Below are 25,163 nucleotides of genomic sequence, written 5' to 3'. Positions count from 1 at the left end.
CCTGGTGTATCTACATGTAGTTGGAATTTGTTTCCAATATAAAGGGCTGCAGCAGTGGAAAGAAATTATTTGCAGAATTTTGATTTGAGCTGGGTCAAACTGAGATTGATTGAAGGGCCAGATGCCAGCCGGGCCCTGGTCCCATAGCTGTGTGCCCATGGACGACCCGCCAATCTGACCTCAGCTTCATCCTGTGTAAATGAGTTTAATTCAAAAAGCTGAAATCTAAAGATGGCTGGAGATCTCATCTCCTCCAGTCTCAGCTCTCAAGAATGTAACCAGGAAATAAGCAAGTCCTTTGAGCAGCCAAAATAGATTATTTCAAACACTGAACAGTAATTCCTATGTCTTTACCCCCAGGAAAGGCCTCAAGCTCTCACCAAGTGCCTATTTACCCCACATATTTAAAATAAGCTTAATTATTTGGTTTCCTCACCCTCAGCAAGGGAGGGGTGGGGGTGGATGTGACAGCCCTAAGGAGCCAGGGGAAAGAACTTCTTAATAGATTGCCTGATGTAAGGCCATCCGTCCCCCTGGTGATTTTCCTTGTGAATTCAGGCTTCGAGCATAACCCAAGTCCTTATTGATGAGCCAGAAGAGCAAGAAAAAACTTTCCTTACGTTTGGTACGCATCTAAAATCTAGCCTCTGGGCAGCCCAGGTGGCTCAGCGGTTTAGCACCAACTTCGGCCCAGGGCCTGATCCTGGGGACCAGGGACCCAGTCCCAAGTCCAGTCCCAAGTCAGGCTCCCTGCATGGAGCCTGCTTCTCCCTCTGCCTGTGTCTCTGTCTGTCTCTCTCTCTCTCTGTGTCTCTCATGAAAAAAAAATTTTTAAAATAAATAAATAAAATCTAGCCTCTGATGCCTAGCCTTCATAAACAGTAATTTTCTAATTAGAGTAATTGATTTTTTTTAATTTTTATTTATTTATGATAGTCACACAGAGAGAGAGAGAGAGAGAGGCAGAGACACAGGCAGAGGGAGAAGCAGGCTCCATGCACCGGGAGCCCAACGTGGGACTCGATCCTGGGTCTCCAGGATCACGCCCTGGGCCAAAGGCAGGCGCCAAACCACTGCGCCACCCAGGGATCCCCCAGAGTAATTGATTTTTTAAGCATCTTCTGCTCTTCTAAAATATACATAATGTAAAATTTGCCATTTTAGCCTTTATTTGAGTATACAGTTCAGTGGCATTAAACACACTCATAATGTCACCGCTGCTCCTTTCTAGAACTTTCTTGGCATTCCAAACAGAACTCTGTATCCATTAAATGGCAATTCCCCATTTTCCCTTGTCCCCAGCCCCCGGCAACCGCCAGTCTGCTTTGTGTCTACGAATTTGCCCGAATTAAACAATATTTGTCCTTCGGTGTCTGACTTCTTTCGCTTACCATAATGTTACCAAGGTTCGTCCATGTTGTAACACGTACCAGGATTTCATTAATTACAATTCACTTTGAATACTTCGAGAAGATTCTTGTATAATAACCGATCCATTAACAGACGTGAGATGACACTTCCTGAGAAGTGAGAATCATCCTTGCTCCGCAAGGGGAAGTATTAAGAAAATAATAAAGACGTGATGAGAAGTTGCAAACATCTGTCCAACCCAAAGTGAAATGGAATGCTTGTTCTAAACGCGAAGATTCTTGTTTTGTTAAGCCAATGGGAAAGAATCCATAATGATTCTCGTGTCTGAATCATCGACACCCCTCTTCCCTAAAGTCGGCCCCTCACCGAAAAAGGCTGCAGCCTACATCTGTGGTTGCAAATGGCAAAATCAAAATCACATTGAGGCAAAATTACTCCTCAATTTTCTCTGCAAGCTGCCTAAATGACATTATGGGGTGTGTGTGTGTGTGTGTGTGTGTGTGTGTTGGGAGGAGGCAAAGCAAGCCATTCCTTTCAGCTGCACTTTAAAATATTTTCTTCTGAAACAAACCTTTTTTTCTCTTCGGATCAACAAGAAATGTTACAAGTGTTCCCTTCAGCTTTATAATGGGGCTCCCAGTTATGCTGTTAACCTTTCAGAAGCTGTAAGTGGGAGATGAGTTGGGGGGGGGGGGGGGGGTTGCTGCAGCACTGGCCAGAGCGGCGGCCCTGCAAATCCAGAAGGGCTGAAAAGACACAGCTTTTGTCCAGTTTTCCATAAAGCAGTGGATAAATCTTACGACCCAGGGGTCTGTTTGTAGCCTTGTAAAGAGTGTTCCAAATGCAAATGTAGGTAGAGAAAAGGGTGTGAGTTAATCTACTTTTGATTAGGGGAGCCTTTCTTTTCTTGTGCTAAGCGGGGAGTTAGGTGGGTGGGAAGAGAGTGGAGAATGAAATGCGTCTTCAAGAGGTTGCGTGGCAAAAGCAAAATCGTCGTCCCCGGGACAAAGGGAGGGGAGGGAGCCGAGGAGGAATGCCGGCTTGAGTTACAATTCAATACAGCTTCAGCCTCAGGGAGTTTGAAGGCAGCCTGGCTCCTTAACCCTTGCCTTCCTGGCTCTGCTTCACCCAGTTGGCCCGCAGACCTGGTATCAGGAATTCACCACCTTGGTTCTGCACACGTGCAGGGCTGGGAAAGCTAGAGGCAACACCTGCAAATTGTTGACGTCAGTTTTGAGGGAGAGCAGGAGGTACAAAGGCATTCTTCACGGAGCTGGCCCTGTATGTGGATGACTCCAGCTTCCCCTATCGTGTTATAAATGCAAACGCTCAGGAGTGCCTGACCCTCAAGGGGTGGGAAGGATCCAGAAGGATTCCTGGGAAGAATCTTAGCCTGGGTTTGCCAGTAGGAGGGGCCACCTTGGCAGGGAAAATAAAATGGGTAAAGACAGTGAAGCCAGGGGATTGGGGACATTCCTGAAAGTGCCAGGAGTGAGGGCCTGTGGCTTGCGGGTAAGGGAAGAAAGTGGTTAGAGATGAGTCTAGAAAGGTAAACAGTGATGGAGGTCTTGAAGGACCTCTCCCTCCATGCTGAACACTAGGGGAAGTCATTAAAGCATTTTATGCAGGAAGCATAACATCAAATTTGCTAGTTCTAGAAAGATCACACTGGCTTCATTCTGAAAAGCTGGGGTCAGAGTCCCATAGAGGGATTAGTTAAGATGCTCATGCAGTAAGCGTGGTGGGAGATCACCAACACCAAAGCAGGGATGGGAGAGGGGAGGGATCAGGTTCAAGACAGGTAGGAGAGGCAGGATTTAGTGTCTGGCTGGACAGAGCCAGTGAGAAGGCCGGGGTCTGGGAAACTTCAAAGTGTCGTGGATGCTTTGCATGCATATGTCTCCGCTAACCATCTTCCAGACCTTCTCCCCCAAACGATGTTAATAGCAGGCTGCGCAAGCTTCCTATGAGTACCCATGGTAGAAGTTGTTATTGTTTTTGTTTGTTTGTTTTTGTTTTTTTACTACTAGAACATCACATAAGTTTAATTCAGATGTAACAGCAATGTTAAAATCAACAAGTTTAATTTTTAACTGCACCAAGTAACCTTAGCCGTTTAAGTATTTTTAAAGTTAGAAGTTTTTATTGTAATTTGTCTGTGCAAATAGAGTTAATCTGCTTTTGAACCATAAGGGGTTCCAATCTGGCTACTTCCTTGCCCTCCTGAGGAGGAAGCAGGCACACAGTAGGCCACACAACAGCCATGCTACTAACCAGTGTGTGCTGGGCGTCGTGTGTAGGCAGGGTTCCTTGGATGGTCCTGGTTGGGTTTGTTTTGTTTTTTGTTTTTTTAAGATTTTATTTATATATTCATGAGAGATACACAGAGAACGAGGCAGAGACAGAGGCAGAGGGAAAAACAGATTCCCCACAGGGAGCCCGATGCAGGACTCAATCCCTGGACCCTGAGATCATGACCTGAGTAAAGGCAGGTGCTTAACCACTGAGCCACCCAGGTACCCCTGGGCCTGGTTATTTAACTCATTGAATGGAGACAAGGCACAGGTTGTTGCATTATCCCTACTCAGAGGCTGAGGCAGTGGAGTTTGAGGAAGGCCAATAGGGGAGCTTCCGAGGGGCAGCTCCCAGCCCCAGGCTGTCTGCCCTTGTGGTCCAGGCACTTTCCACCATGCTGCATCTGCAGCAGAGGCCTTGGTGACGAATCTGCCCTTGGGCCTATGCTCTCTCCTGATAGAAACCTACTGTCTTAGGAAAGCAGGTTTGCCACAGATGGAAGCTGCATCTAGTACAAGGAAAAGCATGTAATGTAACTCTGTACAGAGTTTTAAAGTGCTGCTACACAATATACACAATCTCTTGAAAGTTCACTTATGGAAACTTCATCCTAGGAGGTCAGTCTCCCTCTCCCTCACTTCTAAGTACCAAGGTGACCATGGGCCTTGTGCCTGAGATTTAGGATAGGAGAATAATTAGTTTTCCCCACATCACACATTTTCCCCTGTGGGCACGAATTGAGACCAGGCTTCCAAGAGGACAGAAGGAAACCCCTGGATTTACCCCATTCAGGAGGCCCAGCACTCTGAGAAAGTCAGGTTTCTGAGGAGTGTCCCATCATGCTGGCCCACCTGCACTCCCATTCTACCCTCTGTTCCCCTGCAAATCTCCAAGCCCAGGCTGTTTCTGTGTCAATAAATAACTTCTGGTTAAGATTTTACTGTGATGAGATCAACAACAGCATAGCCAGAGAAGCAATAAGATATGTCCTTAGGGCTACTCATTGTTTTTGGTACAATGAACGGAACAGTTTAGCCTATGCATCTCCATATTTAGCTGTGGATTACCTAATGCCGCCAAGGCATAATCACATTCATCCGCATTGAAAAACTGCCCATAAAGAGATCAGCTCTTGTGTAGTTCTTTATTTTAATGTATACAGCCTCGTTGCATTGCAGTTTTCAAATAGAATAGCTTGACCTTGAGGGTCATTACCAAACTGTGTGACTCGGTAGATGGGAAGTTGAGCTAATGTCTTCCAGCTTTTTGCTCTCCCTACTTCATCTGGCCCAGGTAGCTCCAGTCCTTTGGCCTCATGGAAGCTCCATTTCAGGGTTAAAGTTCTAAGTAAAGTAGCCCAAATAGCACTAGACTTTTGTCTCTGAGGCCTTGTTTCCCCTCCATCAAGTGAATGGCTGCCTGAGCACCTACTGCGTACAGGTCAGTTGCTAGAAGCATGGCCTGTATTATAGTTCCTGTCCCAGTAAAAGAGACTAGAAAGTGTTCCAACTCCTTAAATAAATCATTTAGTGAATTATCATCCAATACATGCTTAGGTTAATGCGTACAATCACCGGTGATGCGTATGTAGCAAACTGCGTATCTGTTTTAATGGGCCATTATTGGTATCCTTATTTCACAATTTCTGGCCCCTTAGAATTTGGAGTGACAAGTGGGTGGCAATTTGATTTGTGAGCAGGAAATGTTTTTGCTGCAGAAATCACATGCATTTGATGTGGACCTTTAAGCCATCCATGTACTGAAGTGATATGCAGAGCTCTGTGAAGGAAGTTGGAGCCCCGTGATAAAAATTCAGGCTGACTTATGCAAAAGGGCATTCCAGAAGTTACTCCAATAAGCTTACCACTTAAATGCGTCCCATGTGGGGCAGCAGCACACCACCACAATGGCTCTCCAGAGTTGAAGGGAGCATTCCTCAGCGGGTCCTGCACTTCTACATGCCTGCATCCCATTTCATCCATCAGCCTTTTCCTGTGGCAAAGGCCATGCCGTCAGAGCTGCTACTTCTCTCTTCGTTTATGCTTGATCTTCATTTGATAGCAATTGCCAATTCTAGAGTTTTTAAATGTTCTGCTTTCGAGGGTCTCCATCGTGTGAAGTTTGTTCAGTATACTTAAATATAGTGTGGTCCTGGGAGAACCAGAAGGATTCATTTGTGAGGCTCCCACATGGCTGCTTTGGAAAAGAATGTGTTCCTATTGGGGGGAGCTACAAAGAGCCATGCACAAAAAGAGGAAGGGAGTGGCTGACCTGTGGGGTGGCCAGCAAGGGAAGGGGGTAACGTTTTCAAGGAGAAGCCAGAGGGAAGGAGGAGAACTTGTCAACTGAACGGGACAAGGAGGTGTGTGCCAACGTTGAAGGCCAAATGCCAGTTGGTTGAAAACTGGCATGCTTGGCTGCTGGAAAGGCATGCCCTGGGACATGGGTCAATGAACACACGAACGAGGTGGGCTCGATGTGTAAGTGGACTGATACTAATTCAGTGATGTGACGATCCTGGAATGTGCTAGGACGTGCTAGGGGCCGAGTCAATGGTTATCTTTGGTGGGCTCCTTCCTCAAACCTAAGAAAAGCCACATTCAGCCCTCAGATGAAGTCGACGGCAAACATGTCCTACAATTTAAAGATCCTGTGTTAATAAGGACTAAAGCTTTAGAAGCAGTAATGTAGGCTTGAAGTGCACGCTACGGTCAGCTGGTCCTGGTTTGAATGTGACTGAATCACTCGCTCTCTGTGTGACCTTGGAAAACAATTGAAATTTTCTAAACTCCCAGTAAAGTGGGACTAATAAGCGGGCCCACCCCCCAGGGCTGTTGTGAAGATTAAGTAAAATAATGCATATAAAGTAGTGAGCTCGGTACCTAGCAATAAACCTAAATGTAATCCGACTCATAATAGTAAAGAGCAGTGAGGAGGCGTTAAACTTCAGATGATCTAATAATGTAAATTTATTTTACTGATCTTTTATTTTATTTTCTTTCCCATATACAAAATCCTTTGGGCTTTATTTAATTTTCCTTAATTACCATGTTTCAAATTACACCAGCAGGACTGTGATTATAATTGAGATGAATCAGTTCTCATTTTCAGGTACTTAAAGCTTTGCCAGGACATCACATCTCTTTGCTGTTTTCCTCTTTAAGGATTATAGCCACATCTAATTGTCTCTGTCTGCTTCCTTCCCCGGCTTGGGGGACCTGGAGAGTAAAATGACAGTAAAATAACGATGCTGAGTAAGTTAACCCAGTGAGGGGGAAGACTTAAAAAGAGAGTTGGAGAAAAGTAGGGTGATGGTGAGGGGGTGGCTACTCAAGAAGTGTATAATAAAGGTCCATTGCTTTCCTGTCTCCTTAGCACCCACTGGGATGCTGTTGTTGTGCTTCATTCCAGATGGTTCTGGCAAATTCTCTGATGGCCCATTCTGAAGATTTTAAACATACTTTGCATTTATGCATATTCCATAAGCCTTTAGATTTCCAAGGAATGCTTTGCTCTTTTTTGGTCCTTAGAAATGACAATGGGATTAAAGAGTATAGGAAAAAAAGCAATGGTGGGTATCAAAAAAGTATGGGAAGATAGCTTCAGCAGGACTTCTTCAGGGGCATGTGTCTACCACTCTTCTCTTAAGAAGAGCTTTTACACGGGATCCCTGGGTGGCACAGCAGTTTGGCACCTGCCTTTGGCCCAGGGCGTGATCCTGGAGACCCTGGATCAAATCCCACATCAGGCTCCCGGTGCATGGAGCCTGCTACTTCCTCCGCCTGTGTCTCTGCCTCTCTCTCTCTCTCTCTCTCTGTGACTATCATAAATAAATTTAAAAAAAAAATTAAAAAAAAAAAGAAGAGCTTTTACATGTGAGAATATTGTCAGTATAATCTGAAAACTCTAAACACAGGTTTTTAAAATAAATATCTAACAAAGCCAATAGAAAATTAAGTTTCCTGCCATGTTTTTGTTACAGAAGGGACTCTTGTAGGAACTTTTCGGTTCCAACATGGTAAGATAAGAGATTAATTGTAGTGGTATATTTGCACCAAACTTCTTTTTAATTTTATGACATTTTTAGATCTATTTGCATTTATGTACATCAAATTCTTCCTCTGGATGCCAATATGAAGTTAATAAAGATGATTGATTTCCATAATGGTTGTCGGAAGCACAGGAAAAGATGGGCATCCAGTTGCTTGAAGAACTCTAATATATTAATGCTAATCTGGTTTCTCCTATCATTTGATTACTGTAGACTACCAGTTCACATGTATTTTCTGTTTAAAGTCTTTGGGGGAAAACCAAATATACCCAGTCATCTTTAAGCAAAGATCTATTTCTCTTTCTACTCAGCATTGCTGTTTGTAACAGAATTCCTGTCTGCCCCCGCCAGGTTTCTCTTTCTGGGAAGACCTGCCCAATCCTCCCCCATTTCTAGGCAGGCTGCTCCATCTCCTGCCTGAGAGGAACCTCCTAGCTCCCTCTCCAAGGAGGGAGACCTGAAACAATGGAGGGGACTGAACCCACCATATCATTTGTCACAGCTTAGCAAGAAGGCCATTCCTGACATTTTTTACTGATGTCTTAGGTATTGAAAGTATTATACTAGGTAAATGAGGCTGAAAGCTCCCAGTTTTTTTATGATTCTTTTACTCAAATATCTCAGAGCCATTAATTCTGACTTTCACATATCGCCAATTAAGATCAGCCTCTCTACCATCAGTTAGGGAAACTGAGTGAGAACTGATATCACACCAGGAACAGAAGTGGCTTTGAACTCGCCCCCTTCTGCTCCCCCCTCTCCTGCGTGCCTGTGGGTCTTCCTCTCTTGCTCTTCCCCCTCTCTCTCTCCCTGTCTTCTTTCCCCTCCTTTACTTTCTACTCTCCTTTTTCTTGCCTCTTCTCTTCCCCCCCTTTCTGCTCCCCTCCATTCATTCTTCTCCCCCCTTCCCCATCTCTACCCTCCTACCCCCAGCAAGATTGCCAAAAAAGAGTTTGTCCTGCTGATGATATATTGCATTTTCAGCGCGGTTCTCCACGGTGTCAGGAACTACGTTATATAGACTCAGGAAAAACATTGTTCCCACAATAAGAGCTTTGTTTCCAGCTTGATGAAGTGGCCAGAGACCCCCAGCTCCCATTTCTTTCACTGTACCTTCCTCCCCGTGGATGTAGGCAGAGAAATAAGAGAAAAGAGATCAGCTGGGAGATTAGACTTCTGATACTTTATCTGCAGGTTACAGAGGGAGATTTTACTATTAGCCCTAGTCAGTGGCTTATTTGGAAGAAAGATAAAGGGTTTCTTTCTTTATATTCCCACAGCACTTTGTAAATAATTCCCATAACACATCATCATACTGTGACTTCTTTCTTTTAAAAGTGCCTTTTTCCTGTCCTCTCTCATGAGCCCCTGGAGCTCAGGGATCACAACTACTTGTTTCCAGATGCACCCACTTAATACAGAAACCCGCACTGGATGGATCCCCAAAAATCTTAGTACATTATAATAAAACTATTGAATAGAATACAATGTAGCCACTATAAAAAAAAAAAAAACGAGAAAGAATTCTATTGACATATAGGAGTCATGTGTGTTTATATACATTGAGTGGAAAAAGCCAAGTTGTAAATGAAGCATAGATCTCATTTTTGACAGATGCCATCATGCCCCAGAACACGCCCAGAAACATGCAGACCAGATCATTAACCAGAGTTACCACTGGAGAGAGACACCTGCGGAGAAAAGGAAGGTCCTTGAAGAGGGAGAGGGAAATTTTTTCGTTATATGCTCTGACTCATTAGAATTTTTTCTATGGCAAAAAATGAAGCTGATCCATGTCATTTTGGCCACTCCCTGTCCCACTCAGATAGACAGTGTTCCTAGGCCTGACTCCCCAGGAGAGGGGCTTATCTTCCTCTCTTCCACCTCTTATCTTGTCCCTTGACCTGGCTCTAATAGTCACCTCGCCAGAAATTATTTTCTTGTCATTCCAGGCTTCCTCCATCTACCTTCTACCTTCTCCTTCCCTTTACCCTCTCCTTTTCCTACACCTACCACCATTCCTGTTCATGGGTGCATGAGTGTGTGGGTGCATGCATGGATGCATGGGTATGTGGGTGCATGCATGGGTGCATGAATGCATAGGTGTGTGGGTGCATGCATGGATGCATGGGTACATGGGTGTGTGGGTGCATGCATGGGTGCATGAATGTGTGGGTGTGTGGGTGTGTGCATGGATGCATGGGTACATGGGTGTGTGGGTGCATGCATGGGTGCATGGATGCGTGGGTACATGGGTGTGTGGGTGCGTGCATGGATGAACAGATCAATCAATCAATCCTCCCTGGTCCTATATCTCTTCCAGTTATGTTCCTTCCCGTGTAACCCAACATCTCAAAATTTATATTCCTGGTACCTACTTCCAAATCAGCCTGCAACTCTCTCTAGTTACTGTACTCAGGACTCCGTTATGCTCACTCAGCCTCCCTGAGACTGTCTGGAAGAGGTGGGCTGGCCAGACTCTGTCTCTAAGACCTCAGGGCCCGTCTGAGACCCCTCATCACAGCTCCCACTCAGGGGTGAGCCTCCTCAGCATGAGCCCCAGCGTTCTGTGCTGCCCTTGGCCTTGCAGCTCATAATTTACTTTTCTGATTTCCTTTGCAAGGGCTCTTTGGTGTCCTCACTGCCACCGGAGACTCCCTGGAGGTGCCATGGCCTGCTGACCCTCACCGAGGTTGCAATTCGCAAACACTGAGCTAGCTACCCTGAAACTGCTTTTTTGTGGTTAGGTGCTTTACGTGGCTGTGGACTCTGAAGAATGGGAGAATATTTTGGCCTCCCTGTTCTGTCCATGCTGCCGAAGCCCAGAGCTGCACAGCCACGTGCTTCTAGCTCCCCACGGAGCTTTCTGAGCAAACTGCTCTTCCAGATCTGGTGCTTAACAAACTTCTCCTGGGAGATGTCCTGCCGTTACCTCTGTCTTCACACATGCAAAACCCATGCCCTGTCTTTGCCCCTGGACCACCCCCCTCTTCTCTTCAGGTCTCTCAGGAATGGGGAGAGGAAGTGCATGAGTGGGGATTTGGACAGGGCCGTGGATTCTGAACCAGGCGTACTCATCGGGATGTTCCTGAGAGCACTATTTGTACAGGAGACAATGCCTGGAAAACAAAACTCCTATTTCTTCTCAGATCTTTGATTCTAAGAAGAACATGATGAGCAAGCTAGAGCCCTGTGAAGACCCACTATGTAGATGAGCTAGGCCAAAAGATAGGCCTGGTCTCCTTTAACTGCAAATCCATAGAGGTGTTTCTCAGTGTTTTACCTGGGCGTGAGGCAGTCCAGCACAGCATCTACCAGCCAGCCAACAAGGCCAAGAACCGCCCCACCAGGGCGTCTGCAGGCCTTGCCAGCAGGAGAAGCCCGGAGTGAGTTTTGTCTCACCAACAACCTGGCAAAGAAGATCAGGAAGAAGGATGAGAGCTGGTGGGTCCTCTTCCCAGAGGGAGCATTCCAACACTCTCCAGGCTGAAGCCAAGTAGATGGGAAGATGAGGGGCTGGTCTTCCTACCTTTCAATTCACTCACTGCCACTTAGGATAAGAAAATGTCTTGTTGGTGGGAATCTGGGTGGCTCAGTGGTTGAGCATCTGCCTTTGGCTCAGGGTGTGATCCTGGGGTCCTGAGATCGAGTCCCATGTCAGGCTCCCTGCATGGAGCCTGCTTCTCCCTCTGCCTGTGTCTCTGCCTCTCTCTGTGTCTCTCATGAATAAATAAATTTAAAAAAAAAAATGTGTCTTGCAGTAAGGGGAACAGTGCCCCTCCTCTTCAGCATGGAAAGCGAGGAGTGAAAAGCACAGACTCCCTTCTCCTTGTTGGGGAGAAAGAATTCCTGTCCCCTTCAAGGTCCTTCCAGGCAAACTAAAAATCAAATTGACATGAAAGGGTTTAACAGGAGAAAATAGAATTTAATAGCATGTATACAGACAGACATGGAAATTCCAAAATTCCAAAGACAGGCACAGTGAGGTATACAAGTTATCTTGTACTGAGGAGATGGGGCAAGGGTCTGGGACTTCAGAGGAAAGGAATGCAATTTACAGGAAGATGAAAAAAAGTAAATGTTTGGTAAACAAATGTTTGCTGGGCCACTCAGCAACAATGGGACAAAGAGAGGACTTTGCTCAAAGTGGCCCTGCCTAGGTCCCTCCCCATCTACCATACCTAGTTCCTATTGTAATGTAGTTATCTATGATGAGAGCTCTCTCTCTGGAGCAGTCCTCACTCTCAATTCTTTTTAGGCATTTGACAGGGAAGTAAAGAGCTTTCTCTGAAATTGCTAGGTCTCTATTGCCTTTTTTAAAAGATTTTATTTATTTATTTGGGGGGAAGGGGCACAGAAGCAGACTCCCAGCTGAGCAGGAAGCAGAATGGGATGTGGAGCTCGATCCCAAGGCCTCAAGATCACAACCTGAACCAAAGGCAGACACTTAACCGACTGAGCCATCCGGGCACCTCAGGTTTTGATTGCTTTTCAAACTCACAATAGTCTTCACGCTAAAGCTGCCCATCTTGGGGCAGCCTGCCATCGGCCTCTACATCCTGAAAGCCGACAGTGTCCTCGCACCGTGACTCTCACCCTTCACTGGTTCCTTCCCCTCCTTCATGCCTCTCTCTAGAACCTGCAGAAGGCTTGGTCTGGGTTTACCTGCACTGCTGTGCTGGTCTAACTGGCCTCCCCACGCCAGTTTTACAGCTTCTGTTTTTTCTTTGCTGATGCTGGGGTGGTCTGTGGTCTCCCTCCATCCTTCAGTGGTTGCCACCGCCAACAGAGCATGGAAGATCTCCATGATCAGTCCTATCGTTGCACTGCAGCCCACCTCCGGGGTCTGTGTGTGGGCTCTGGGGTCTTGCTCTCTTGGCCTATCTCTGCACCTGTAAATGTCCTTCCTGACTGCAGCCTGCCTACCTGACCCTGTGCCTCTCTTGGCACTCTTCTACTTCCTGGATGCTGTCTTCTTTCTCTACGTCTAGACTGCTGGTTATCCTTAAAGATTCAGTTCTACTCGTGCCTCCTCTAGAGAGCCTCTCCCAGCCTTGGAATCAACCACTTCTTTCTCCTCCGCCTCCTCTCTCTGCCGCACTGAATATTTATCAGCCATGTGGCCTACACACTGTATTTTACTTATTTGTTTACACTTGCCTTTCAACGACACAGGGAGCTCCTTGCAGGGAGGAATCATGTTTTATTCATTTTTTTTAATTCCTAGCTTGTAAAACAGAACTTGGCACACATTCTTAGGTCCTCAAAAAAGGGGTGGGGGGATGAGGAGAGAGGGTTTGTATGAATGAATGTGAACGCTTTTAAACTATAAATGGTTATACAAGTGTAGGTTATTGTGATATCAATGGCATCCCAATGTAATACATGGGATTTGGAGGGCAAGTTTTGGGAGAAACAGATGACTGCATTCTAGAAAAGGTGGGGGGTTTGGAGAAACAGGAAAAAATGCTTCCTTCAAAATAAGACCAAATAAAAAAATCTTACATAGGAGTTATATCAAAGGGCTTGGAATTTGGAAGTGCTAAAAACAGAAAAACCAACCAAAAAGAGTCAACTATAAAACCACTAGATCAAACTTTGAAACGTCAGCAAGAAGATTAAGGAACGGAATCTTTTTGTCTCACATACAATGGACTCTAGCAAGAGAAGGGGTGGGAAGGAGTGGTAGAGGTGTGAGGTATGGGGAGACTTCAGAGTTCTGAATCAGCATTTCTTTCCCTCTTGTGGTTTATCTTTGTTGAGCAGGTTATAATTTTAAAATGTTGTTATTTCAGAGGAAGAAGGGAAATGGGGGTGGGGACATTAATTCTATAGGTGTCTTAGAGAAATAAGAGGAACTAGTAAGGATGTTCACTTTGAGTTTAAACCTGAATTGGAATTCTGTCCATTTTTTTATGTATTCATAAGAGACACAGAAAGAGGCAGAGATATAGGTAGAGGAAGAAGCAGGCTCCCTGTGGGAGACCCAATGTGGGACTCAGCCCCAGGACCCCAGGATCATGACCTGAGCCACCCACGTGCCCCGAATTCTGTCCATTTTTATAGCATCTCTGCTGGAGGGCTGCCTAGATCAGTGCTTCTCTATATGTGGGGAGGGACAGGGACACGTGTGCGTGCTTTCTGTCAGTTACACACTGACACTTTGTAAAATACAATAAAAAGTGAATTGTGGGGATCCCTGGGTGGCTCCGCGGTTTAGCGCCTGCCTTTGGCCCAGGGCGTGATCCTGAAGACCCGGGATCTAGTCCCATGTCAGGCTCCCTGAGTGGAGACTACTTCTGTCTCTGCCCCCCGCCCTCTGTCTCATGAATAAATAAATAAAATCTTTAAAAAATAATAATTTTTTTAAAAAGTGAATTGCTAGAAAAAGAAAATAGAAGAAATCAGACATGCAAATGACAAGCCCCAATTTACCACTAGAGCCAATGGATTGATCCCATTCTGTCAGGATGCTGTGAGTTTCCACATGCTTACTCTCAATTTCTGCACTTACCTCGTTGTAGTTTGGAAGCAGTTTGCAAACTGGCTTCCCTTTCCATTTACCACACTTTAAATTGCACCAAGTTAGTCTTTACTTAGATGTTTTCAACATTACAGGCAATGAAAAAGTTAATGTGAAGAGGACACTCACAAATTGTGGAATCTCAAGGAGATCCTAAGGACATAAATTGATTCAAAAATAAATAGGATTTTAAATGGCATAATAGGTATTTTTTTCCAGTGGTGGAAAGCTCTTGTGTTTATCTCCCCGCCTTATGCTTTACCCAGTAGAGTGAATTCTTTGATCTTCTTGGAAAATAATTGTTTTCAATGCAAAAGTTTTAAATTGATCCTGCATTGTTAACTGTAGGGTAGCCATAGATGCTGACATCAAGCCAATAAAATTAATAAGCAGTGTGACAGGCTCTAATAAATTTCATTGGTGTCTTTACTCTGTCATTTGAGCACAGACCCAACTGTTATTATCACTGAGCTTCGAACCTCTTATTTTGGCTGGAGATGATTATAGCTGCTAATGCAGTGCATGCTACAGTAGTTGCCAGTAACTGGTTTAGGGTTAAAGTATCATATTTAAAAGACTTAATTGTGATCAGTAGGGAGAACAAGTTGTGGCCATATGACTTTGATCTGTTTTCTAGAGTGGCCTACAAAAATTTGGACTCCTAACGATCTATTTTCTCAACAATTTCAGAAAACGAGCAGCTTTTAAAATCTTGTTTCCCTACCACGGACTGGGGGGTTTTGAAACTCTTTCATTTGGAAAGAGGCCATTATTTGTTGGAAGTGGGCCATGCTTCTTTGTCTCTAACCCCAGCTGAAATTCTTGAAGCCCCTTAACTCAGTCTTTCTCTCACATGAAGAATTTGGTATCAGGTTTCCACAAATGAACAAGCTCTTCCCTTGAAGTAAGAAAGAGGATTGTGCATTTTCTCACTTAAACCCCATGGCAGCCAGCAAGGTGAATTTGGCATGCAGACGTCATCTTTGTCCTACCCTTTATCCTGCTACTTGGTGTGGCTCATGCTTCTCCATATCCTTCTGTTTTAAGTTCACGCCCGTCTCTAACCTTCTGTTTTACTGCTTTAACTTTGCATATGATGTGTCCTTTGAAAGTGTTGATCAGAGTATAAACAGCTATCCAATGTAAGCTTTCAATGCAAGTTAAATATTAGCCCGTCTTTTTGTACCATGTGTAATTTTATATAACTATCGAAGAGCACATTTATGTTTTTGAGGAAGTACAGGTTAGGTTTACATGTTGTTCAGAAGATATTCGCTTCACTTCTAGCTTTCTTTAGCATTTTTTATTTAGGTGCTAACTCTGTGTCCTCTGCAGATACTTAAGCTCCTTATACTTGTTCTGTTTTTTTTTTAAAGATTTACTTATTTATGAGAGAGAGAGAGAGAGAGAGAGAGAGAGAGAGAGAGAGGCAGAGGGAGAAGCAGGCACCATGCAGGGAGCCCGACGTGGGACTCGATCCCGGGACTCCAGGATCGCGCCCTGGGCCAAAGGCAGGCGCTAAACCGCTGAGCCACCCAGGGATTGCCAATTGTTCTGTTTATACAATAAGGAGGCTACGTCTTGCTATTGTGGCCCTGGGGTGCCAATTAGACTTAAACCTTGTGAATTTAATTTCTTGTTGAGATCACCACTGTCTTTGGGGCACCTGGGTGGCTCAGTGGGCTAGGTGTCTGCCTTCAGCTCAGGTCATGATCTCAGGGTCCTGGGTTTGAGGCCCGCATGGGCTCCCCACTCAGTGCGGAGCCTGCTTCTCCCTCTGGCTCTGCCCCTACCAGCACCCCCACCAGCTCATGTTCTCTCTCATTCTCTCTCAAATAAATAAATAAAATCCTTTTAAATAAATGAATGAATGAATGAATGAATGAATGAATGAATGAATGAATAAGGGTTTCTGAACACTGCTTCCTGCATGCCAATGATTGTAGTGTTAAAGAACTAGGTTGGTATGTTATGTGATGCAGTCTGTGCAATGTGCTCCTGTTAATGGTGAAGCCCTGCCTGTTTTTCCTTTGAGGAACATAAAGAGCATGGGAGAATGAATGTGGCTTAGTAAAAGGGAGAAAGAAGAATTATCTGATGGTTCTTAAATTTCAGTTTCTCCTTTGGCTGGTTGCACCTCCTACATGCTATTGTGTTTGCAATGGGACATTGGAATGTGGCTGGAGCCTGGGATTTGCACAAGGCCCGTTCCTTCTCAAGCTGCACAAGGCCATGTGACGTTTGGTCGAGGGCCATAGTACATTATGCAGCCCAGGGCAGGGGATTGTATTTATTTTTTATTTTACGTTATTTCAGCTGTTTTCACTTTTTTCTTTATTGTTTTCTTACCTCCTACCGAGTTCTTTTTTCAAGCATTGCTGGGGAAGTGGGGGGAACACTCCGTTATGAACTCTCACACCCAGGGTGGAAAACAGCTTTCTCTCAGGAGCTCGAAGCTTCTAAGCCATGAACACTTAACCCACTGTGGCTCTGAGCCTGCATTAGCCCTGCTTGGGAAGCTGTTGCTATGTTAAAATATATAAAATCTTCCAAAGTTTTCCATGGCTCGCCTAACATAGCCTACTAGTTAGCATACGTGAGTTATGTGCTCATTAAAATAAAAAGAGAGGATTTTTTTTTTCTATAAATTGATGTTTGAGGAAGAATTTGGTTCTATACTTTAACAAAACGTAGCTTCCTGATTTCAAGGTTATGTTTAAACAATGCTTTCTTTCCCCAGTTTATTGAGATATAAATCACATATAACATTGTATTAGTTTAAGGTGTACAACATAATGACTTGGTACGTGTGTATTTTGTGAAATGATCACCACAATGAGTGTAGTTAACAGCCATCACCACACACAGTTATAAATTCTTTTTCTTGTGATGATAAAATTTTAAGATCTGTATTTCTGGCTTTCCACTAAATTAATTTGAGTAACTTTTTATCATATAAATAAGTCAAGGAAGCAGAAGATGATGTTTTTATGCCAAAACTCTGACATTATGAGAAACTATGGTCATTATATTATCCATCTAGGGAAGCTCTAATACACTTGGGGGGTATGTAGCCTAATGTATACATACCATAATCCTTCTTGCTCAAACTCCTTGTTCTATAAATAGGTAAGTATTGTCATCATTAATAAAAGAGACACTCTGTATTCCATAGTATAATTAATGAGCACATTAGTATAGTAATTACTTGAAACTGATATGAGAGATTCATCTTGCATAACTAAAGATGACTTGGAGAAGGACAGGAGTGTTTAAGACATCCTTCTCATTAATTTCCCAGGATTACCTTGACTGCATCAGGGACCAAACAAAACTTCCTCTGGGGACAGAAGAAAGATCAGCCCTCTTTGGAAACATTCAGGATATCTACCATTTCAATAGGTAAGTGAACACTCAAGAGATCGTTCTCACCTGGGAATATTAGGACTTTCAGATGAATACAGCCGAAGAACACTTTACCTGTAATCCTTGATCCAACTTCATACATTTCTGTGTGCTATCATGCCATGAAGTCTTTTTACCTAGAAGCATCCTTGTTCTAGAAGAGCCTCACATTTATTTAATATTCCATCACAATCCATCCTCCTGGCTCAGAGAAGAGACCTGTTTGCCCTGACAGAGCAGTGACATCGTCCTTCTGCAACACAACATGAACAGGACGTCCAAAAATGCATGCGTGCTTAGTCTGCGGCATCCCCAGCTCCACTGGAATTTCTAAAATTTTTCTTCCGCCTGGGGAGTGGGCAGGACAGAGTAAACACACAAATACTTTAAGTCAAAATGTACTAATTCAAATTAATTAATAATTTAAATGATTAATTGAAACATACATTAAGTACTTTCTATGTAAAAGACGCAGGGCTTAGGAAATCTGCTAAAGGGGCTGGGACAAGCAAATTGGTTAGTATTATATATTGTGAAACTGCTACCAGGCAGCAGGCAAGTTAAGAGCACAGACTCTCATTTCCAATGTGTCTGGGTTTGCAATGCCCCTGAGCTGTGTAGACATTCTTGGGTGAGTCTTTAAATGGAGTGGAAGGACTAACTCCCTCCCTACAGGTCTGTGTTTATGTCTTCCTTTCTCAATGAAGCTTGCCGGACACCCACGCAACACCTCACCTGCTCTGTTCTTCCTTCTGGCATTTGTCAGATTCTAACACCCTCTATGACTAACTTTTGGTCTACATCTGTTGTTTCTTTCCTCCCCACCCCCAATCATGGAACACTCCCCAAGGACAGGGGTCTGTTTTGTCACTGCCCAGGTGCCTAAACAGTGTTTGGCCCATAGGAGGCATACAAGCTTCTGGGGAATGAATGAATGGAAATGATAAGAATATCTGCCTCTGTGGTTACTGTGAAGCTTCATTGTGTTCATTCACCAAAAGTGCCTAGCTCATTGCCAGCACAGAAAAAGCACCAAAATATCCACCAATGACGAAATTGATTTTCTTATAGTAAAATCCCATTATAAATTCTGCAGTGCCCTGTCATTGCATGACTCAACCACAAAGCAAATTATAAATCTTACCCATTTTTGCTTAATGAATTTGGTATATGTGACACCTGGTGCACAGGTTCCACATCTCCTTTGCTACTTTTGAACCCCTAGCACCTAGCACAAGCCCAGCCTCTTGGAGACCTGCATATAGAATTGCATCAACTCCTCCTTTCATTTTGAAAGCCTAGGATATAAAACCGGTCAGTGTTGCAACATCTCCCTGATTTGACTCAGAAGACTTTGGAAATTGGTCTGCTTGTTCCAAGACTGTGGTTCTCAACCTGAACTATACTACTACAATCACCTGGGAAGCTTTTAAAATATACATATATATATATATATATGTGTGTGTGTGTGTGTGTGTGTGTGTGTGTGTATGATGGACCCCACCCCCAGAAATTGTAACAAATTGGATTGGGATGGGGCCAGGGCATCAAAAGTTTTTAAAAGATCCCCAGATGTTTGTAATGTACAGCTGTGGCTGGGAAATACTGTGTACATAAAATAAAACATAATAATAAGAAAATAAAGGAAGGTCATAAAGAAATTGAATTAGGCTGGGGCTCCTTGGTGGCTCAGTCGGCTAAGTGTCTACTCTTGATTTCAGCTCAGGTCATGATCTCAGGGTTGTGAGATCGAGCCCCACATCTAGCTCTGAGATAGGTGTGGAGTCTGCTTAAGATTCTTTCTCTCCCTCTCTGCCTCCTCTCACCCTCCCCACTGCTCATGCATGCACGTGCTCACTCGCTCTCTTAAAAAAAAAAAAAAGAATTAGGGAATTGGGAGTCTACATGTTCATTGGTATTAAAACAGCCTCCTATTTAGCAGTTGCTGATGGTAAAATACTGTGAGGCCCACAGTAGCTTCCCTTTCCAGAGCCTATCAGTGGCACTATAACATAGGGAGAGGGCTGAGGCATATTTGCTAAGTCTTCTGGTGGTTTGGCTGTACGTTGATGGTACTGAATGTTTATCTACTGCTTACTTCATGCCAGAGGCCATAGACCTTTATGCACATTATCACTTTATATGCCTCATCTGGGCTTCTCTGACCCCAAACCCCAGGCATTTAGCCACATTTCCTCTTGCCAGAGTGGAGCCCTGCTTTCCAGGCCATGGTTTGGATTGTGGTAGCATAGTCCAGAAAGGTTTTGTTTTATTTTTTGTTTTCTACTCCCTGGAGTTTAAATCTGTTTCTCCCAATTTAAAAAAAGGTAAGAATGAAGTAGCCCTCAAGGTCAACAAAAAGGGACCTTGGTGGTGGAGCTCATTCTGCAAAAGTTGGAAAACTGAGAAGACCTTTGTTTTCCTTCATTGGTTCTCTCTTCTTTGCTCTTCAGTGTCCTCTGAACAAGGAAGTCAGACACGTAACCCTGAGTCAGAGTGAATGAGCACCCTGATGATATGTGAGGGATCAATGCAATGATATGATGTGCACACAATGAGCACATATTCGTGCCTGTCCCTTTCGTAGATTCCATTTATATATCCCTGGCACATGTACAATCTCCTTTAATCCTCTTAACAGCTCTGGGAGGCAGATAGAATGTGTATCTTATGCACATCTTGTAGATGAATCAGGAGTACAGTATGAAAAGTCCTTTGCTCAAGGACATAGAACTAGGCATCAAATCTAGCCTATTTTGAATACCTGGTTTTGGCACATTTCTATTGGTATTCTTATTATTTTATTTCATTATTTTTTTCAAGTGTATCTGCATGTTTAACTCTTGCAGCGGAGTCATCTATACTATCATGTCCCTATTTCCTTTCCCTTAAGTCTGGAGTCTACGGTGAGAGCTCAAATGTTTTTGCTGTTGTATTTGGTTAAGTAAGAAGTATTGATGTGACTTTTTATGTTAAAGCCTCTTATGAATTTTTTATTATATACCCTATACCAGTTGATTTCAAACGTCTGGCTATCTGGTAAATCTATGGTTGGGGCTTGAAATCATTTTAAAGTTTCTATTAGTTCAGGTCCAGGTTTTTCGACATAATATAATATTATTGTGACCAACTAAGCAAGATTTAAATCTCAAAAATTAAAGACGGGGAAAAGAAAATGGTTTTATGGTGAACCAAAAAAACTCTGCTGACTAGATTTTGTTTTTAGGATATATGTCCAAAATACATAAAAGCAGCATGATGAATACCCATGAACCCTACCCCTACTCTATCAAAGCCTTTTCTTGTGTCGTACTTACTTTAGGAATTCTTTAAAGCATAAAGACATTACAAATAATGTTGAAGCCCTTTCTATATCCCTCCCAACTGCATTTCCACTCTGTGGAGCGTGGCACAGCGATGTGCTGGTAAACCAGTTCCCCAGCATTAGGACAAGAGAGGGGGAATCTAGGATTTATATTGTTTACTAATTTCTGTGGTGTAAATATTTCATCACAGCAGATTTCAAGCTACTAGCAAGACATCACTGAACATGGAATTAGGAAGAGGTAGCAGAATTGGCCTAGGAAAACCAGTATAATCCAGTTCAGTATACCACTAGAACTGTAACTATTATCCAAGACTTGGTGTTTCACTCCCAAGTAAGATTTTGTTGCCATGACTGTATATGTAAGCATTTATTTAAAATACGTAACATGCTTTCATGTATTTCAAATGTGGCATAAATTGTGCCAACCTTTCACACATTTTTTATCTATCGACGTTGTTTTTTAGATTTATACCTCTCTTTTATTTTAACCATGATGTCGTATTCCATTGGAGAATATGTTACCTTGCATTTTATCAATTAAGAAGGAGCGTCTTTTCTTGGTTGTTGGCCACTGAGATTTTTTGTATATGAATTTCTGCCTTCTATTCACTGCCCATTTTTCCATCAAGATGTTTCTTTTTCTCATTGCTGTATACGCATTTTTTTTTAAGATTTTATTTATTTATTCATGACAGAGAGAGAGAGAGGCAGAGATACAGGCAGAGGTAGAAGCAGGCTCCATGCAAGGAGCCCAATGTGGGACTCGATCCTGGGGCTCCAGCATCATGCCCTGAGTGGAACGCAGATGCTCAACCGCTGAGCCACCCAGGAGCCCCTATATAGGCGTTCTTGATGAATTTTGGCTAGTGATCTTTGTGGATTATTTGAGTTGCAAATCATCCCCTGTGAGACTTGTTTTTTAACTTTAATTACAGTTTCTTTGAAAAGTCATGTAATTCATAAGTTCGATTACAAATAAATATACATTTTATAATATGTAGATTTTGTGTTGTGCTTAAAAAATTATCTTGTACTCTGCTCATAAATACGCTCTATTATTTTTCTAAAAGTCTTAAAACTTTGTCTTGTCTTTTATCTTACTACACTTGATGGAGGTATGGAATATGGTGGGAAATCCAAATTCTTATTTTCCTACGTGTAGCCAATAGCCCAATCACCACTGATTGAAAAGTATATCCTGGGATCCCTGGGTGGTGCAGCAGTTTGGCGCCTGCCTTTGGCCCAGGGCGCGATCCTGGAGACCCGGGATCGAATCCCACGTCGGGCTCCCGGTGCATGGAGCCTGCTTCTCCCTCTGCCTGTGTCTCTGCCTCTCTCTCTCTCTCTCTCTGACTATCATAAATAAATAAAAATTAAAAAGAAAAAAGGAAAGGTATATCCTTTCTGTGCTCATTTGAACCTCCACATTCCTCCCATGTGAAGTTTACATGTATTTATGGGTCTGTTTTTGAGCCGTGCATTCTGTTTCATTACTCCATTTGTCCATTTCTGCCCCCATACCACATGGTCTTCATTATTTTATTAAGCCCACATTACTCTTCAGCATTGGCTTAGCTTTTCTTGACTCTTTGCACTGTCGAGTGATTTTTTTTGTTTTATTTTATTTTTAAGATTTTATTTATTCATGAGACAGAGAGAGAGAAAAAGAGAGAGAGAGAGAGAGAGAGGCAGAGAGAGAAGCAAGCCCATGCAGGGAGCCCGACATGGGACTCGATCCCAAGTCTCCAGGATTACACCCTGGGCCGAAGGCAGGCGCCAAACCACTGAGCCATCCAGGCTGCCCGAGTGATTTTTTAAAATTAGTTTGTCAAGTTCTATGAAGAACTCTGTTGGGATTTTTTATTGGAACTACATTTAAATATAAATTAATATTGGCAGAATTGACATCTTTATAATATTGAGTCATCCCATCCATAAACATATTGTTCTTCAATCAGGCCTCTTTTAAATGTGCTATAATGGGGTTTTATAATTTCTCCATCACAGTCATGTAGACAACTTCTAAAAATTTATTCCTTTTGATGTTATTTTGACTAGAATATTTGTTCTATTTTCAAACTATTATTATTATTTAGGAATGCTATTGATTTAGTGTATCCAACTAACTTTCTAAGCTTTTCCAACTAACTTTTCTAAGTTCTAAATCCTTTTGGATTTTCTGCATAGACACTAGTCTGAATATGAGGAAATATTTTTGTTTTCCTTTATAGTGCCTCTACCCATTATGTTTTTTTGTATCTTATTTGGGCAGGTCTTCTCATACAGTGTTGATTTGATGTTGGTATCCTTATTGTCTTCCTGACATTATTAGCAATACTTTAACTCTCTTACCATTAACCATGATGTTTGTTCCGGGGTTTACCTAAACGCTTTTTCCTATTTTGCTAGGATATCATGAGTGAATATTAAATTTTGGTGGGGAAGCCTGGGTGGCTCAGTGGTTGAGTATCTGCCTTCAGCTCAGGTTGTGATCCTGGGGTCCTGCCTAGGATTGAGTCCCACATTGGGTTCTCTCAGCAGGGAGCCTGCTTCTCCTTCTGCCTATGTCTCTGCCTCTCTCTCTGCCTCTCATGAATAAATAAATAAAATCTTTAAAAAATTCTTTAAATTTTGCTTAATCTACCTTCAAAATGCTTAATCTGCCTTCAAAAATATTAGCATATGACTTTTTCTATTCATAATATAGTAAATTAATAGGTATTATTTTTGAAACATACATTCATTACTGAAATAAACTCTGGCCATGATGTTTTATATGTTTATGACCTGATAAGTTTGATTCGTTCATATTTTTTTACAAAATTTTCCATGCATGTTCATAAATGACCATAACCCATAACTTCTTTCCTTGTACTATCTTTAATTTTGGTATTTGACTAGATTTAAATTTTTTTTTCACAGAATATTCCAACATAAAACATTTGGGAATGCAGCTGATACTTCATTTTTGTTTTCCTTTTTGTAGCCAAATCTCTCTTCTCTCATAATCCCCCCAATAGCCTAGAAATTTAAGTCTCTGGTTTGATGTCTGGAAGAAATCCCTAAATGGTCAAAAAACTAGGTCAGTCAGAAGAAGCAACTTTCCCCCTTTGAATAGGCTTCTAAAATCCCAAAACATTTTTCTTTCTTTTTTTTTTTTTTGTTTTGTTTTGTTTTTACTTCCGATTAAAGAAAATGCTGGCTATTGTACACTCATCCTTCTCTTGGAATAGAGAAGAGTTACCTATATTGTAATTTGAATCTTTAAGAACGAAGAGTGAGGCTGGAATGCCTGGGTGGCTCAGTGGTTGAGTGTCTGCCTTTGGCCCATGTCGTGGTCCTGGGATCGAACCCTGCATCAGGCTCCCTGGGGGGAGCCTGCTTCTCCCTCTTCCTGTTTCTGTCACTCTCTCTGTGTCTCTCATGAATAAACAAAATCTTAAAAACAAAACAAAAACAAAAAAAAAAAAAAAAAAAACAAATGAAGAGTGGGGAAAGAGAAACCATTCCTTTCTATTGAATTTCTATTTAAAAATTATTAGCAGGGACACCTGGGTGGCTCAGTGGTTGAGCGTCTGCCTTTGGCTCAGGGCATGATCCTGGAGTCTCCGGATCAAGTCCCACGTCGGGCTCCCTGTGCAGAGTCTGCTTCTCCCTCTGCCTGTGTCTCTGCCTCTCTCTTTGTCTCTCTCATGAATAAATAAAATCTTTAAAATAAAATAAAATAATTAGCAAATTAAAATCATCTAAAGTTCCTTTCCTCAGAATATGAGAGTAAAATCTTCCCTTTCCCTTTAACTCTTTCTCTTTATTCTGCATATGTCAAGTCACTGCTTATAAAACACTCAGCTAAATCTAGTCCAAGTCTAAAAAAAAAAAAAAAAAATTATTTGGGCAGTCCTTTTTTTTCTTTTTCTTCCCTGAAATGTAATTTAGAAAGTGAATCATGGGATACATACAACATTAAGGCAGTGGAAGGTGGGGAAAGTTATCTTCTCTTTTAGTACATTTTCCCACCCCCAAAATCTCTTTAACTTCTGAACAATGATAGAAATATTTTTACCCATGGGCTTTTTTCAAGTGGACTTTCAAGGCCAGGGTTAATGTAACAGTGAAATTATAGGAACATTTGGTGCTGTTGACCTTGCTCCACTCTGTTCCCACTTGAACATGTGCCCGTGTGGCTGCAA

At 42.7% G+C, this 25,163-nt stretch overlaps 1 protein-coding gene across 6 annotated transcripts in view; it reads left to right on the top strand.

Annotated features, from left to right (window-relative positions):
- The window catches only part of PLEKHG1 (pleckstrin homology and RhoGEF domain containing G1), a 225,168-nt gene that overhangs the window by 147,468 nt on the left and 52,537 nt on the right, over positions 1-25,163 (top strand). For all 6 annotated transcript variants that reach the window (XM_072767954.1, XM_072767936.1, XM_072767926.1 and 3 more), the window contains one exon: positions 17,542-17,642. In XM_072767954.1, coding sequence (XP_072624055.1) covers positions 17,542-17,642 — 101 coding nt within the window. The remainder of the gene's footprint in view (positions 1-17,541; positions 17,643-25,163) is intronic.

The sequence above is a fragment of the Vulpes vulpes genome, chromosome 1 (genome assembly GCF_048418805.1).
Source record: "Vulpes vulpes isolate BD-2025 chromosome 1, VulVul3, whole genome shotgun sequence".
NCBI classification, from domain to species: Eukaryota; Metazoa; Chordata; class Mammalia; order Carnivora; family Canidae; genus Vulpes; species Vulpes vulpes.
The sequence above is the reverse complement of the archived record's forward strand: the minus strand, read 5'-3'. Positions and strand labels throughout refer to the sequence as shown.